This window comes from Zootoca vivipara, chromosome 3 (genome assembly GCF_963506605.1).
Source record: "Zootoca vivipara chromosome 3, rZooViv1.1, whole genome shotgun sequence".
NCBI lineage: Eukaryota > Metazoa > Chordata > Lepidosauria > Squamata > Lacertidae > Zootoca > Zootoca vivipara.
In genome coordinates this window covers 67,122,295-67,138,824 of record NC_083278.1, presented here as the reverse complement: position 1 = coordinate 67,138,824, position 16,530 = coordinate 67,122,295, and the positions used below count along the sequence as shown (strand labels likewise).

The 16,530-nt window shown below is 39.9% G+C and overlaps 1 protein-coding gene across 3 annotated transcripts in view; it reads left to right on the top strand.

Annotated features, from left to right (window-relative positions):
* Positions 1-16,530, top strand: part of EZR (ezrin) — a 38,344-nt gene that overhangs the window by 12,564 nt on the left and 9,250 nt on the right. For 2 of the 3 annotated variants that reach the window (XM_060272790.1, XM_060272791.1), the window contains exons 3-8: positions 3,041-3,124; positions 7,613-7,708; positions 9,176-9,450; positions 9,604-9,687; positions 10,662-10,808; positions 14,421-14,517. In XM_060272790.1, the coding sequence (XP_060128773.1) occupies positions 3,041-3,124; positions 7,613-7,708; positions 9,176-9,450; positions 9,604-9,687; positions 10,662-10,808; positions 14,421-14,517 (783 nt within the window). Of the gene's footprint in view, positions 1-3,040; positions 3,125-7,612; positions 7,709-9,175; positions 9,451-9,603; positions 9,688-10,661; positions 10,809-14,420; positions 14,518-16,530 lie in introns of those variants that run through there. The other variant, XM_060272792.1, reaches the window with a different exon arrangement.

Below are 16,530 nucleotides of genomic sequence, written 5' to 3'. Positions count from 1 at the left end.
ATGACCCTCTGCTCTCCTGAATATTCCAAGGGGGCCACAGATGAAAATTATGTAGAGAAGAAAAGTTTTTTTTTTTAATAAATCCTGATTGGCAGGCTACCTGCTTAGCACATAAGGAGGCAGCGCACCAGGGGGCGGCCTAGAGCTTTTTGCCACCTGCATTTTCTTGGAGCAGTCCTGGTTTGTTTCCAGTGGGGAAAGGGCGATCGCTGAGACTCTCATTTTGACCACTACTTGTAGCTGCCGCCAGTGCTGGACCAGGTGGCCGCCTGGGGCTGACTTCACAAGGCGGGTGCAATTCACTCCAGCACCTAGCAGATCAGGGTCTTCGGATGTTGCCGAAGAGCTCAGGGCCCGTCAGCCTGGCTCTGCTTGGCGTGGGTGAAATGGGTTGTCTGGTGCTGCTGACTTGCATCTAGTAAATAACTAAGTGTCTGCTCAGGAGAAAGCTGCACTGAGTTCAGTGGGCCTTATTCCCAGGTAAAGGGGTGTGGGGCTATAGTGTTTTATCTAGGCATCCAGGGCTCCTTCAGATGACAAAGATCTTTTTGCATCAGGGCAGTGAGGACTGCTTGTTTTTAAAATTCTCCCAAATATGTAGAACTCCCTGTGCGCCTTTTGCAAGACCCTTCACGTGTCCCTATTTTCCAGGGACAGTCCTGGATTTACAGAAGTTGACAAATATTGGAGAGTATGGAATTATCTGAACCCCCACAAGCCATCTGAAGGCTGCCCTGAATAGGGAAGTTTTTATAATGTTAAAATTTTTTATGCTTTTATGTATCTTGGAAGACACCCAGAGTGGCTGGGGCAACCCAGTCAGATGGGTGGGGTATAAATAGTAAAATTATTATTATGGAATAGGACATCCTTATTTTCATCAAGAGAAATGTTGAAGGGTATGCCTTTGGACTGTTATCTGTAGGTTTTCCCCCTGTGTCAAATCACTGGGGTCAAATAAGTGTTGTCTACTTTTTATAATACATGGAAAATGGATCTCCCTCGGGAGGTTCTGGACTCTCCTTCCTTGGAGGTTTCAAAGCAGAGGTTGGATAGCCATCTGTCATGGATGCTTTAGCTGAGTTTCCTACGTTGCAGGGGGTTGCACTAGAAAGATGACCCTTGGAGTCCCTTCCAACTCTATGATTTTGTTTTTCTGCTTCAACAATATTTCATTATGTTCCTATCATTTTATGTAATTGTATTTTGTATAAATATAAAAGTTACAACTAAAACATGTTCTGTTTACAAACAAAACAGTAGTTGCTAACTACATTATTAATGTAACATCTAGTTTGACCGTTTTAAAGCACATTTTGGATGGCCTGTATGTGTAGTGGGTTAATCTGTGCATTTATAACTAATTTCTGAGGTTGGAAACATTACTGTTGTATGTATGATTTCAGGCTTAGCAGATAAAGGCTTTTTTATTACATAAAATGATGGAGTAAAAAGTTCAGCTAAGCAGGATGTCTATACTTGGACTCTTAAGGAAATGCAGAGGTCTTTTGAACTTTCCTTAGTGGTTTAGTTCAAATTTGCTTTATGTGGGTATTGGTTTTCTCCAGGAAGTGTAAACAATATATGGGAGTTGCAGCTTTTGTGCTCTGTAAGGAATATGATTGTGTGCATTCCTTAAGGAGAGGCTAGAAATAAATCTTATCAGATCTGATTATGTGGGGTTTGGAAGGAGGTTTTCTTAATTGAAACGCCTTTAAGATTTATATTGAGAAATGGTTTGCTAAAGCCTTTGGAATTCGTTAAATCCAGTCACACTATACATTTCATGGATATCCTGGGATACACACAGAGAGAGACCATATTGCTTAAAAATAGCCTTTGTTAAATTGTGGGGAAGTGGGTGTGTGCTTGGAATGAAGATTAGAAAAATCCAAACATTCTCTAACACTTCTCCACTCTTGGTTTATCACATACTAAAGATTAGATATTGAGAATGCATAATTTGCAAGTATTCCTATAATACACATTCTTTTTAATTTAGAATGCTCAGAATAAGAGTTTGACCACAACTTTCTGATGCTTGAGAGTAATGAAAAACCAGTATGATTTATTTCCTAGTGTTATTCTACAGAGATATAGAACAGGATAAATGCTTGTGCCATATTGTAGCATCCACTAACAGCAGATTAGAACATTTATAGAGAGTAAGCTTATGAATGGATGTTGGCCACCATCTCTAAATGGAGTATCCATGTTCAGATATACTATATCTCTAAGATCCAAATACTAGGTACAAACAAGGGGTGGCCTTTACCTTTATACCCTCTTTGTGAGCTCTGTGTTGAAACATTAGGTTGGCCATTATGGAAAACAGAATTCTTGACTAAGTGGGCTTTGACCTGATACAGTAATGACCATATTAACTTCTGACCCACTGGGCTCTTCTTATCTTAGATTGCAGAAACATAGGTTTCTCATGAACAGCATTAGCTATACAGAAATGTCAGTTGTCATCGTGCTATGTCCACAAACCTCTCTCTGCTCATTTTCTGCTTCAGCAATGCTCTTTTAAAAGTAACATAACCGTATAGGGAGAATAATTAGCATGCTTTTTCCTCTTTAAAAACCCAGAATAACTCCAACTCTTAATATACCAGGGAGACCTTAATGTGGTCAAGTCCTTGCCCTAATTCTAAAGGGATGTTAATTAAGATGCCAGGCTTCATACTAATAGTAGCCCTGGCTTAGCATAACGCTATGCACTGGAAGAACGAACACTTAAAATGTCATTTTACTTAACTAAAAAGCTCAATCCAGTTCAAAGCCAGGAGCTGCAAAGCGAGTAGAACACTCAGGATAATGTCTGGCAAATTACCTTGATGGAACAGCATCTTGAAATGTTTGTAGCACTTATGCGTTTAAACACTATGGTGGTTTTATTTTTAAAAATTGTTTACTAGCACATGGCATCTTGAAACAGTATACACTTCAAATCCTGAACCACAGTTCTAAAATCTGTAATACAAATCACAATACACACTGGCTCTGTTTTCATATCCGCTACTTTAACCTCTTCTAGGTCAATGTTCGAGTTACCACAATGGATGCAGAGCTGGAGTTTGCCATCCAGCCTAACACAACAGGCAAACAGCTGTTTGACCAGGTCAGTATATACTGTAGTGTGTAAGGTTTCATCGAAGTTTTCTGCAGAGAGGGTGGATCACCTGAGACTTTCTCCTTTGCTCAAGGAACCATTCACTGGGTGGCATGTTGCAGATCTGCCTCTGTACAAATCAGCAATAGAAAGCTGATGTTCCTTTAAAAATCTCAAGTTTGCATGTGCCTGAAATCCTTAAGGAGAGGTAAAGGGATTTTCCACCTACTCTTCTGAACATAAAAAAGGGAGAAAACCACAGCACTCTAGTAAAGTTGCTAGATCAAAATTTAATCAGTAAAGGAGTATAGCAAAAAAGTACTATGTGTCCTGTGACCTTGCTGCAATTTAGGAAAAAAAGGGAAATCTGTAGTCTTCATTGAAGTTATATTGCTCAGATGTAAGGGAAAAGCCATCCAATTCTAAAATGGGAAGGAAAACATTGTGTCAAGATTGTTTATTTGCTACACACACACACAACTTTGTAATGTAACAGTACTCAGTTAATAATGTTTTTAGATTAATTGGCTGCTAATAAATTTCTAGGGTTCAAGTACAGGTTCTGTTACATTGAATCAACATGACTAATTGTAGAAGTGTGTATTAATCATACTTAAACTGCTCAGCACCTGTCACTGCTGTGGGATTACCAAATGGGGAGAAGAAAATACCCTGTATTAAAGGGGATGTTGTAATGACTTAATGGAGCATATCCCAAAGAATATTGGAAAGGCTTTAATATGGTCAATCTGTATACTTTGAAAATGGGCTTCCATTTTGTCATTTCTGTTTAGTAAAGGTCACCACAGAATTTGCAACAGGAAAGCTATCCTATTCTGCCTTACTACAGTAGTTCCTTAAGGTTTATAAGATACACTGTGCCTTTAAGGGATTTATCTGTTATTGGTGGCTGTTGTAAGAGAAATGAAAGACAATTGGGAATGATCAATAGAGTGTAAACATTCATAGATATAATGAATAGCCCACTCACCTTGTTACAGTGATCGAATACAGGTGTAGGTAATATTCCACCTGCATCTAGTTTGCCATTTATATTGATATCCTCAGGCAGAAGGGTAATGACTGCAAGGCCATTTGACCTATGCACATGTGGGCCTTTGGGTTAGAGACTCTAATGAACTGTGTAGTACAGCAGAGGGTCTGTATATTTCTATTACTGTGAAGTCAGAGAAAATTGTACAGCACTGCAAATAATAAAATCCAGTTTTCCTCTAATATATCTTGCAAATTCCTATTTTATTATATTTTTTACAACCAAGGAGGGAAAGCAATATTGCACCATCCATAGCTGTATATTAACTACAGTAAAGTTTTAACTATTTTTTGAAGTTGTTAATAGGGAGAGAAAGAGGGTTTTGTTAATAAATAACAAACATAAGGGGTTAGCAGTCACTTTTCTGCCAGCGATTTAACTCTTTCACAAGGTTTATGTAAGAATATGGGATTCGAGAATTTAGCAAGTTTTCCTTACATAGAAAGGAAAGCGTGTCGGTTCTGTGCATTTTATGAGGGAAATAATGTTGGAGGTTGTCGGTGCCACAATTTCTCTCTGTCTAGGCTAGGAAGCAGACCAGGTAGTGAGTGCCAGCAGCCTGCTTAATGCAGTGAAGTGCAAGGCAGGATTGTTTACAGGAATTGCAAATTGATAGTGGACTACCCTCCTGGGTCAGAGGAAGGTTCATCAGTTCCCGCATTCCAGCGATATAGAGCATGTGTCACATTGAGCGTCCTCACCTCAGGACCCAAATTGCTTCCATACAACTAAGATTCCATTTAATAGCTAGTCCTTATTTAAAAGTAAACTATCAAGAATTACCTTATCTAGTGTGGTGATTAATTCTTTGGGTTTTGGATGGGAGGAAAAAAACTTTCTTTTGTCTGACCTGAACCTAGTGCGAATCAGTGCCTTTGGGTTTCTGTGTTTGTTTGTTTGTGTGTATATGAGAGAGAGAGAGAGAGAGAGGTTTTCTATCTCATGCTTCCCCACCCACATAGTTGTCTCTTTTCTAAACAAACAAAGCCCCAATGTTTTAATAAGGGAAACGTCCTAAGGCTTTGCCAGTGACCCAGCTGCAGCTCTGTACCCACACAACCCGGACCCTGCATTTAAAAATAAGGTATTCTAGGACAGATGCCTGTGGAGGCCTGAGGAGACTTCTCTCTGTAGAAATGATGCAACATCTCCTCTCATTTCCCAATATGTACAACCAGAACATAGTCGCTTTCCCTCCATAAAGGCATCTCTTTCTTGGCTTTTTCTTTCCACACCATCACTGTGCCTTACGTAGGTATTTTCAGGATTATCAGTCTGTTTCTGCTGTTAGTAACATCAGTAAGCCTGGAAACCTTGCCCCCCCCTCCACCCCCCGCAATATGTTGGGAGCAGCAGAGTGAGGATGAAGACATATGAAGAGGCCTCAATTCCCAAACAAAGTGTAATAAATGGAAAAAAGATTAAGTACCGCTGCCCTAAAGGGGGGCAGATCTCTGAGGAAGTTGTCCTACAAGTGTTTGCCCCTTTGACCTATATTCATAACGAAGTTTATGCTGTCGGTTCATCCAGTGTGTTTAAAGCAATTAAAGTGTTCATTAAATAATTTATCAGATCTGGAAAGAGACAGACAACCCATGGTCCAGAAAGTCTCACTAATTATGCTCAAACTGTACTGGAGAATAGATTTAAACACAGCCCTGCAGAACATAAATTAACTTAGATTGGTACATTACTGAGGCTAAATACTGCAGTTTCCCTTGGTTGCAAAACTAGTCATGAATGCATGAGACTCTCCTAGAATATATAATTCCAAATGTTCAATTTATCTCTGGCACTGTTTTAGAGTGTGTGTTTTCTCCTATATTCAGTGCTTTTTATTTGCTTCGAAGATTGTATTGATATGGATTCACATTGCCACCCTTTATTTCCCTGCCAGAAATATTTTGAGCAAATTCCATTTCTTGCTTCCTTTAAAATATGTTTTGAGTATCAGAGTTGTGAAGCAACAAATCTGCACTATACTTTGCAAATTTGAGTGGCAAAATATGTGTGAATTCCTCTACCACTATTGTTCTGTACGCTTAATCTCAAGATTTTCCATAGCACGTAGTAAAGATTTGAAACTTTTCCAGGTGAAATATGGAATGCTGAGAGAATTATGTGGGCATATTTTAGGGAGTGAGGCATTTTGTTTTGTTTTGATACTTGGATTAAAATAGTACAGTATTGGCATTTCAACTATTTTGGTAAACAAACTGAGGTTACATTATTCATTCTCTCTGATGCATTTCCAGACAGTAAAAGCATAGTCTTGAGAGTTAGTCTTGTCTTTAAATAGGGCATCTTACTTTTATCTTTCTATAAGCTCTTCCTTGATTTCCATTTTGTCTCCCATTAGTTGTCATTGATTAAATCTATTAGATTATCTGTCACTAATTATCTAATGCAGTTGAAGGAGACAATCCCCACAGAGTGTTAATTAAAGGCAAATGGCATAAATATGTCAATTGGCTATCAGGGCAACTAGTAGATCACAGTAAGAGTAAATCACTGCAGAAGGAATGGCATTTTAACGTGGCTAGCTTTATGCTACTTTTAATCACTGTTATATATTTTCAGGGTGATTTTCAATAATAAAATACTATGTTGAAGTATGGTATAGAAAATTATTAAATTAATGGGGAAGTCTTTGACACCTTAAAGCATCTTCCACCCCACAAAGCAGATGCTGCTGCTCTATTCAGTTTTTGAAAATTTGTAGTATTGTAGTTTTCTTTTTTTAAAAAACCTATGTGATTGCTTTTGACGGGAGAGCAATTACAGTTTTGCATGAGCTGATAGTTGTTACACTTGGCCGCTCATCTTGTTTAAATTCCAATATCAGAATTAATTACAGGAAGCTTTTACAGCTTTCAAGCAGCTTTGCAATTTTTATTAAGGGAGGATCACATTTCAGAGATACAGCTCCTCCTAGCTGAGCTGCCTTTCTCTATCTTGGTCTCTTTGAACCCTGAGACGACTCTTAAGAGAGACATCTAGTTATGCTATTACTGATGAGACTGCACCATGCAGCTCTTAAATTTTAGAGTGCTTAAAAAAAAGAAAGAGCTGTAAATACCTATCAGTTTCATTGTCTGTTTTGCACACCGATTAATCTGACCTCTGATAATATGAGGCAACAGGCAGCTGATCAGCATGTCCTTTGTCCAGTCTTTCAAACCAGCATTTTTACACGAAAAATCCTTACCAAGCATTTGCCACATTCTCCTCTCAGCCTTTTGTTTCTTCCTTGTATTGAATGGGATCAAATTCCATGGGATCAAGTAGTCCTGGCAAAGCTGGCTTTTAGAGGGTCTTGAAAATTGCATTCAGAGGGTGGAGTTGGCAGTCTACATTACGTGCTATGGCCAAGAGTCTTAGAAAACATAGGTGTTTGACCTTTTTATTTAAACTCTTTGGCCTCCGTTGTTCTCATCTTTTAGGTGGTCAAGACAATAGGCTTACGCGAAGTCTGGTACTTTGGTCTTCAGTATGTGGATAACAAAGGATTCCCAACCTGGCTGAAGCTTGACAAAAAGGTAAATGAAATGAACTGAAATGGAAAATACAGCCACAGCTGTGCACTAGCCACCTTAGGTGCATCTCTGCATTACTTTGGTCTACAAGAAGGGCACACAGATAACATTGAGAGTGTGAACTTGGTCAATATTAGTCTGCAATGGGACTTACAGTACAATGAGACATTCAGTTGTGCCTGGCAGACACTAGGGAGCCATCTACATCAGGAGTTCAATCCAGTAAGCCCAGCAGTTGCTGTGGTGACTTCCAGAGGTTAAAAAGCTTAGTATGGGAAATTCCATTTAAGAAAAAAGAGATGCAGTGTTAAAGCTATTCAGTCCTCTGGTGACTAACGGCCTGGCAAACAAGAGTTCTTGCTTAATTTCTGAATACTGACTGTTTGTACATAGTCTAGTCTCAGCTTGTCTGCTGCCTACTCCAAATAGCTGGCTATTGTGTTTATTACAATTAGCGGAACTTCTTGGTATACATTGCTTAATCTCTGCAGGACTAGTTGCCAAATTGCCTAGAATAAATTGTTCTCGCAGATTAGTGAATTACCATGTGGAGACTAGTATAGACCTATTCCTTGTTCTAAAGCCTTAAGGATTTTTAAATAAAACAAGCCATATGTGTGCCTGTGTTGTCATAGCTTTCTCTTTTCCAGCTTACGTTTGCTGTTACGGGTGATCCTTTGGTGAAAAATATGATAGCATTGTACTGCAGCTCTGTTCTGTGTGAGATAATTTATTTCTCTTGCCATCCTAGCAAACATTCAGCATGAGCTATACATAATATTGATATACCTTAGGAATGCTGATGCAGTAGTAATTTGGTTTGGCATTGTATAATGAGCAAAGTGGCTGAAAGCATGCACTCATTACTTCATCACACATATAAGCATCTATTTATTTAATAAATTATGCTCCGTTTTTTCACCATGCATCTCAAAGCTGCTTAAGAAAAGGCAAAACATATCGTTGCATCCAGATAGTTACTATGAGGCTGCCCTTTGACTTAAATAAATGAAGAGCCCCTGATCAAAAGTAGGGCCAAAGAATGGAGTACAAAGTAGGATGTGAAGAGCAAAATTGCCTCTTGGCAAGTGAGAAGCCTTATGGTCACAATGCTAAGGACAGTGTTCAGCTGAATAATTGTGTGAGTAGAATGACACCTGCTTGTGCAACTGGACTGCAGTCACTGTCACCCCATGCCATCCTCAGTTATACTCCAAAGGGATAGGGGAAACCACATAAAATTTTTAGAAGGGGTGTGGGGTAAGGGAAGGAGTCCTGTTGTGCAAGCAGAAGTTTTTTGGCTCACCTTTAGAGTTTCTATGCAACTCTGAGGCTGACAACCAAAAGACTTAACTTTGAGTAATGTGTTCAGAAATGTTAGTAGTCAACAATACCTTGCTAACATTCAATTGTTTTAACATGCTGCTCGTGTTTTGCTGCTGCTCCCTCCTTGCCCCCTCTCCATTTCAGGTCTCTGCTCAAGAGGTCAGGAAAGAGAACCCTCTGCAGTTCAAATTCCGTGCCAAGTTCTACCCTGAAGATGTATCTGAGGAGCTGATCCAGGACATCACACAGAAGCTGTTCTTCCTGCAGGTGAAAGAAGGAATCCTTAGTGATGAAATCTATTGCCCACCTGAAACTGCAGTCCTCCTTGGGTCTTACGCTGTGCAAGCCAAATATGGAGACTACAATAAAGAGCTCCACAAGCCTGGATACCTCAGTTCTGAACGCCTCATTCCCCAAAGGTGAGGACATCTCATGGAAAACTTAGGGATAGGGCTTCTCGAGGGAATTTTAAGTGAATTCTTTAAAACTAGACGTACACAAGTTTAAACTAGAGCTTACAACTTTCTCACCTCATGAGTTTTCTATTTGTTTATGTTTTTTTGTATATTTAGAGTAATGGACCAACATAAACTCTCTAGAGAACAGTGGGAAGAACGGATCCAGGTCTGGCATGCCGAACATGGTGGAATGCTCAAGTGAGTTAAGGCACTGAAGGGGTCTGTCTGTTTTCTTGGGCCCACATTTTGCATTCCCATTGCTCACCAGCTCTTAAATGAAAGGTAACCCTGTAGCAAAGAACTTGCAACGGGTTCTTTACATATATCTTGCTCTGGCCCATCATCTTCTCTGCATTCCTGATACATAATTGTCCGTTGATGTATATAGAAATTACTGTGCTGGGCACAATGCGTGGGTGAAGCACAACATGATACTGGAATTTTTGAAATGCTCTTGAAAGTACACAGGTGGGGCTACATTCAATGAGTGTGTAAGCAAACACAGCCCATTCACATGTAGTGTTCAACGAGTGTAGTGTCTGTGTACCTGTGACATACAATAGAGATGAGTTGTACAAATCAACAAGTGCACACTCCTCCACCCAAACACTTGCACGTGTGTACAGGTAGTGTGTATCTGTGTTCAGTGTAACTTCTGAACAAGCTTATGGGCAAAAACTTTAGAGGATTAGCAAAGCTGGAAATTTATTTATAGAAGTATTTCTATGGTACCATATCATAAAATATACAACAATTAAAAAGCCATTAAAAACAATAGAAAAAATAATTGTGGTGAGTGGCTAGTTAAAAAGCTGTGAAGGCCTGTTGGCATAAAGATGTCTTCAAGGGATGCCTGGAAATCAAAAGGGAAGGATGGCAGCCCACACTGCTCAAAGAGTGTTCCACAGTATGGCGTCAACAATACTAAATGTCCAACTTCTAGTTAAGGCCAGTTGGGCCTCTGCTGTAACCCAGGTACAACTAACAGTTCTCATGTTGGACAAGAGATAAGTAATATTGTAATCATTTTGTAGTAAGGTGGCTTTTCTGTTCATCTTCTCCTGTTACCCCAATGAGTGCATTTATTTTCCCACTGGCACAAAGGTTTTGCATCAGTCTTAAAAGAGAAACATCATCTAACATTTCCTACATATGATTTCCTTGTCAACCAGAGAGAATGCCATGCTGGAATACCTGAAGATTGCCCAGGATCTGGAGATGTATGGAATCAACTACTTTGAAATCAAGAATAAGAAAGGGACGGATCTCTGGCTGGGAGTAGATGCACTTGGGCTGAACATTTATGAGAAGGACGACAAGTAAGGGGATGTTTTATTATTCCTTTGAGGTTGAAGAGCAGGCATTAGTGCCAGAGAATTCTCTCGTTATCTGTGCTTTGTATTTTTATGGCAGCCTTATCAAAGCAAGTCACCTTGGTGTACTGAATGCGGTTGTGCTGGGAAACACGTGGCCCCAAAGTGACTTGCCTTTACTATCTCCAAACTGCGACCTGTTTTCCCCTTAACTCATATACTAGCCCTTTAGAAGGGCAGGCAGGGGTCAAACGGAAGAATCCATTATATGGTGTAAAGGTAAGCCATATATGAGATCCTAATGATAGGGCTGGCAGAAACTTGGATCCAACTTCATCAAAACATTGTGCACAAGCAAAATTAATTGGGAGGAATTCAACATTGCACTTTGGCAATCATTCTGTCAGGGCAAGCATTTTGGCTTGTCAGGTGGAATGATTCCCCCTTCACCTCCTCCTGTGCTGGGTTTCACAGGTTCTCCTGAACCCCCAGAGCCAATTTTGAGGGGTGGGCAGAAAGGGGAAAGCCCCATTGTGCAAATTAAGTTATTGCATTCATTAGTTGAATCCTGCCCATTATCTCTTAACTGATCACTGGTAGGTGTCTACCAACATCTGAAGCAGACAGGGCTCTAGGGCCATTCAGAGCCCAGGGACTTGGGTTAGAGCCAAAGGATGATAGAAAATGGGTCATTTACACATAGTACCTCCATGGGCAGGTGCAAAAAAGAGGGATCTGTGACTTCAGTGCTTTGGTAGAAAAGGGAATTTCTTCTTCAACCCAACAGAGGTGCAGGAGCCCTATCCTCTTTTACACTGAGCCACTCTACCTCTGAGGGGTTTAAGTAGTCAGCTGGCCTTTCCTGTCTTACCTGGTATGTTGGCTGCAGGTGGAGTATGACAAACTGAAATCCACTTCCTTGCCCACCCAGGTCTCCTACAGAAGTGAGGTTTCTTAGCTGTAGTATACAAAAAGTTGGGGAGAGCACTTTTAACTCACTTTTGTTAGTGGCTGGCTTCAGCCGTGAGCCATTTGTGTGCACCTGTCCTTAGATGGCTAGGTTGGGGTCAAACTGGAAGCAAAATAGGTTGTGTCCTCTGCCATACACAAATTTGTAGCTTATCCTCTTTCATTAGGCAGCTGTGAGATCTCTAGTTTTGGAAGAAGGGTGGGGAAACAGCAGACTGGTAATCAGGGAGCAAGAGAGAAGAAACTTAATGGGGACAAAATGTAAAAGAAAACTAGTCCTATTCACGTGCAGCAGAGTTAAAGGATATGAGTTTGGAAGAATCTGAAATAAAGAACATACATTTTTGCCAGTACTAACTTTGCTTTGTCCCCTCTGTTCGAGGTAAACCATAAGCCCATATAACTAGAGATGTTTAAGCAGTTTATGGAAAGAGGATAGACTAGGCCTTCATGTTGATTTTAAATGAAATAGTCTTGGGATGGTAGAGTAGGAGAGAGATTTTTCTGAAATGCTGAGGTGCACCATCACCCAGAAAACAAGGAGTGTCACTCTAGGTATTGCATGAGTGAAACTACTTCTAGTTTTAGTGTAGCCATAGTCACTCAAACAGGTTTTGCAAGCTATCCACGCTTCAGAAAGGAAACTTTGCCTCTGAAGGAAAATCAGGGGAGGGGCAAACGTGCATAGCAAAGTAAGCGCTGGGACACCTGAAAATTAATTCATAACCTTCATGATATGAGGAGGCTGGATCCCACCCTCTCTGTTTATGCAGTTAGATATCTCAGTTTGCTTAAATGAATTAGAGCTGGGTTGCATGAGAAGGGCTATAGGTAGGAATGGCAAGGTAGGGAAAAAGAGAAGGGGCCCCTGCACATTTTATTAGTTGTTTAGAGCAACCTTCTCCAACTTGGTGCACTTCAGATATTTTGGACTACAACATTTGGAAGGCAACAAGTTGGGGGAAGTCTGGTGTAGAAAAGGAATTTCAGCAGGTTTAGCTTGCATAGCTTGTCGTGCCTGTTGGAATTTCCTCTTCTACACAACTGTGTCAGAACCCAGTCCTCTCTCCCCCCCCCTTTCTTTCCTTTTTTGCGTCTGGCCACCTTAGCTGCAGGGCAGAATAGGGCAGAACCACACCTGTGGTTAATAGAGCTTAACATATAAATATTAGTGCCACTGCTTTTCATAATGAAAACAAAATTATAGTTCTTCTGCACGTAATTATTGTTTTGGTGTTTTAAAGTGGCAGACAGAAGGGATACATAAAATTTTAGTGTTACGGTTATAATTTTATAGATTGTCCTTCTAGAGATGGGATTGAACGGAGGGAGCATTTTGACACCTTTCATCATAAGAGATATGCAATACACATATATAAAGTAAATGGGTATCAAAATGTTGAGTGGATTTTAAGTTTTGCTTTGCTTTAAGCAGAAATTGTGATAGTCTGCCATTAACTGTTAATTTTTTTAATTTTTTACATGAATAAAACCTGTATAGAAATGAATTGATGGGCAAGGTCAACTAAGCTTCCATAAGATAGTTTCTTTGGTTCTTTACAAACCACTTGTACCAGAAGGACAGGAAATTTAGGATGGTTGAACACACAGCAACCCCAGAAAAAGTAATGCATTAAAGCACCAGTGAATAAGCACTAAAAAAGAGGATGCAGATTTACATAAATTTTGCTATGCAAATTTGCATAAATATACTTTCAGAAATAATTGCCTCTCACCCTAACAGGGAACAAGACTATGGCCACGTGACCTGCGTGTTCTGCAGGTGTGAACCCTGCATGGGCAAATTCAAAGCGACTGTAGCTGCTCACCCTTCATATGGTTATATTTTCACCAAATTTTGACTGGACAGCCTTTCAAACAGAGGACTGTCCTCCCTAAAGTAGGACACATGGCTGCCCAACTATCCCCAAAGGCAAAACTCAAAAGTCACAAAAAACAGGCAAAGGTCAACCACCCCAAAATACCCAAACAATAGCACATCTCAAGAAACAGGGAAATCTCCACCCACAAAGGGGGAAAGGAATACATACACCCTACTCGGAAAGGCAGTACACAAGTGTGCATACACACAACAAAACAAAAGGCATTCCGCACGCAATCCCCCAAGCAAGCAGCAGTAGGATCCCCTTTGTTATTATTATTTTTTAAAAAAAGTTGTAGCAAGAAAGAGCCTAGCTGATCAGCCCCTCCATTCCTTTATTGAGAGGAAGTCTTTGGTCTTAACCTGAGCCCCAAATGCATTCCAAGGAAAGGAGACGAAGAGGGAAAGAGACTGAAGGTCTGAGCTTCTGTTTTCTAGCCAGCCTAGCACTGGCCAAGTTAAAAGAAGAAAAAGAAAAAGGGAGGGGCAGGTGACCTCCAGCTGAGGGTGACATAATATCTGTGGGGCCCCAGATCTAAGAAAAATTGATACCTAGGTTTAGAACGACAGGCCCCAGCCCTGTGATGAAATTGAAAAATGGTTTGCTTTTACGTAATTGCTTGTCTACACAGGACCAAACCCGACAGTAATGATGCCGTAGAGATCTGACCCTTTTTATATTTAGCATAGTCGCATTCAAGACAATTTATGTATAGAATCACTGTATCTTCTTAAAAAACAAAACCATAATAATTTTGTGTTTGCAGATTAACTCCCAAGATTGGCTTCCCTTGGAGTGAGATCAGAAACATATCTTTCAATGACAAGAAGTTTGTCATAAAACCAATTGACAAGAAAGCCCCAGTAAGTATAGCTGATGACGAGTATTCCTGCCAAATCGAGAATGTTAACTTCCATCTTTCCTCTGATACTTTTTATGCTAATGGCTCAGTTGTGGCTTGTATGTGTCAGCAATACACCAGTACTTCAGCTCATAGGTATTAAATTCCTTATTAAAGGATCAAGAAAAGAAATGCTGGCATAAAAGATAACATTGACCTAATAGAAAATTATTGCCGTTCAGTTGTGCCTCCTCCCCCTTTTAGTATTTTCTCAAAAATGATCTTTGTGACCTTTATCTGTAGTATGTACTTCAGAGACCACAGGAGCAATGGCTCATTAACTCTATCCAGCAACAACTCAGATTACAGTTTCCTGTATCTGATGGAAAGATTTCCTCCTGAGGCTTCTAAATATCTCACCCCATAGACCACTTGCTGTAAATAATTTGTATTTGCTAATTGCCCTGTAAATACCCCTCCAATGTATTGGTGAGAGGGCTTGGAGAGTGAAGCTGCCTTCCCTCCAGACTCTCACTGCTTCGCTACACTGAAAGCCTTTATTTCCATGAGATAAATCTGGTTGGCGACAATGAATTCATGAAACGCTCCTTTATTCTTGTGTGCATAAGCTCCCCATGCCAGATAGTTGTTCATTATGTTGTAATTTATATACAAAATATTTGTGAATCTTGGGCACAGCCGGTCCTCTGCAAACTGGGATGCACTTTTAAAACAAGATTTTTCATGAGGCTTTTACAGAAACTAGCTTAGCCCAGTGAAGGGTATTGTGTCTGTACTTAAAAATTTCGAACACACAAAATGCTTTGCAGTCTTTGACTGTGATACGCAGTGAGCACTAGCAGGGGTCTTCTGTTGGCAATTGTAGAGAGAGAAAAGCCTTTGTGTGTGCAGGGCACTGGATCACAACCCACATGGATCTTGGGAAAGTGAGTCCCGAAATTCAAGGGTTCTCATTCCTTTTACTTAAAAAGAACTGCTATTAAAAGTCTATTTCATACACAGTAAACTGCATAAAAGGACACACTCTCAAATGAAATGCAAACGTCTTTATAGCCATGATTGAAGCTCAATGAATGTCTTTTCTCATGAGCATAGTAGTCTGTGAAAACCTTGGTAACAAAAGACCTCTCAACCATTACTGCACTATTTATCCTATTAGGAGTGGGAATTGGGAAGCTGTATAGGCATCCAGTTCAGAGAAACTCTAAAAGGCATGGTGACCTCTGTGCTTTTAAAAGAAACATGCACTCCCTTGGATGATTAAGGCATGCCTTCTGTTAAGCTAATAGAAGCTTGGAATTATTAGGGAACTAAGAGCCATTGAGGTGTAGGAATTGGACTGAGGAAGTTGGACTGCAAATACTTAGCTCAGCTCTAAACAAACATGGCTTGCCCCAAGTCACTATCTACCTCAGCCTAAATTGCCTCACAAGGCTGTTAGGCTAAAGGGGATTTTAATTCTCATTACTGTGAAGTCCTGACATACAAGTATGATAAAGAGCAAGAAAATGTAACTTTGCAATTCAGTAGAACTGGCAAGATGCAGGCTTGTGTCAAGATTACTTTGGTGAAACAGCAGTGAAGTAACTTGTTTCAATAAAAGCTCAGTGTTGGCAAAAAATAAATGTGATAAAAGTTATCTCCAAAGTATTGGACACCATTTTGTTTAAACACTTTTCATAGCTTTGTAGTAGTAATAATAATAGTAATAATAATAAAAACACTGTTTTAAAGCTGACTGCTTGGAGAAGTGAAGTATTTGTTTCCTCTGCCACATGAATGGTTTGGTCCAGTTATTTGACAAAATGCTCTAATTTCAGTCTACATCCCATGCTGAGTACATTAATTGGTGCAGTAGACACTTTTATTGTACTGTTTTTCTTAACTTTAAATTCCATTTCCATAGTAACATCAAAATCTCTAGTCTGCATTTGCTTCCCCTAAGTTCTCTTTTCTCTTCCCAATCTTTGGGCCTTGTCTCATCATCCTAAAGCAACACATCGTGTGTAAGTTT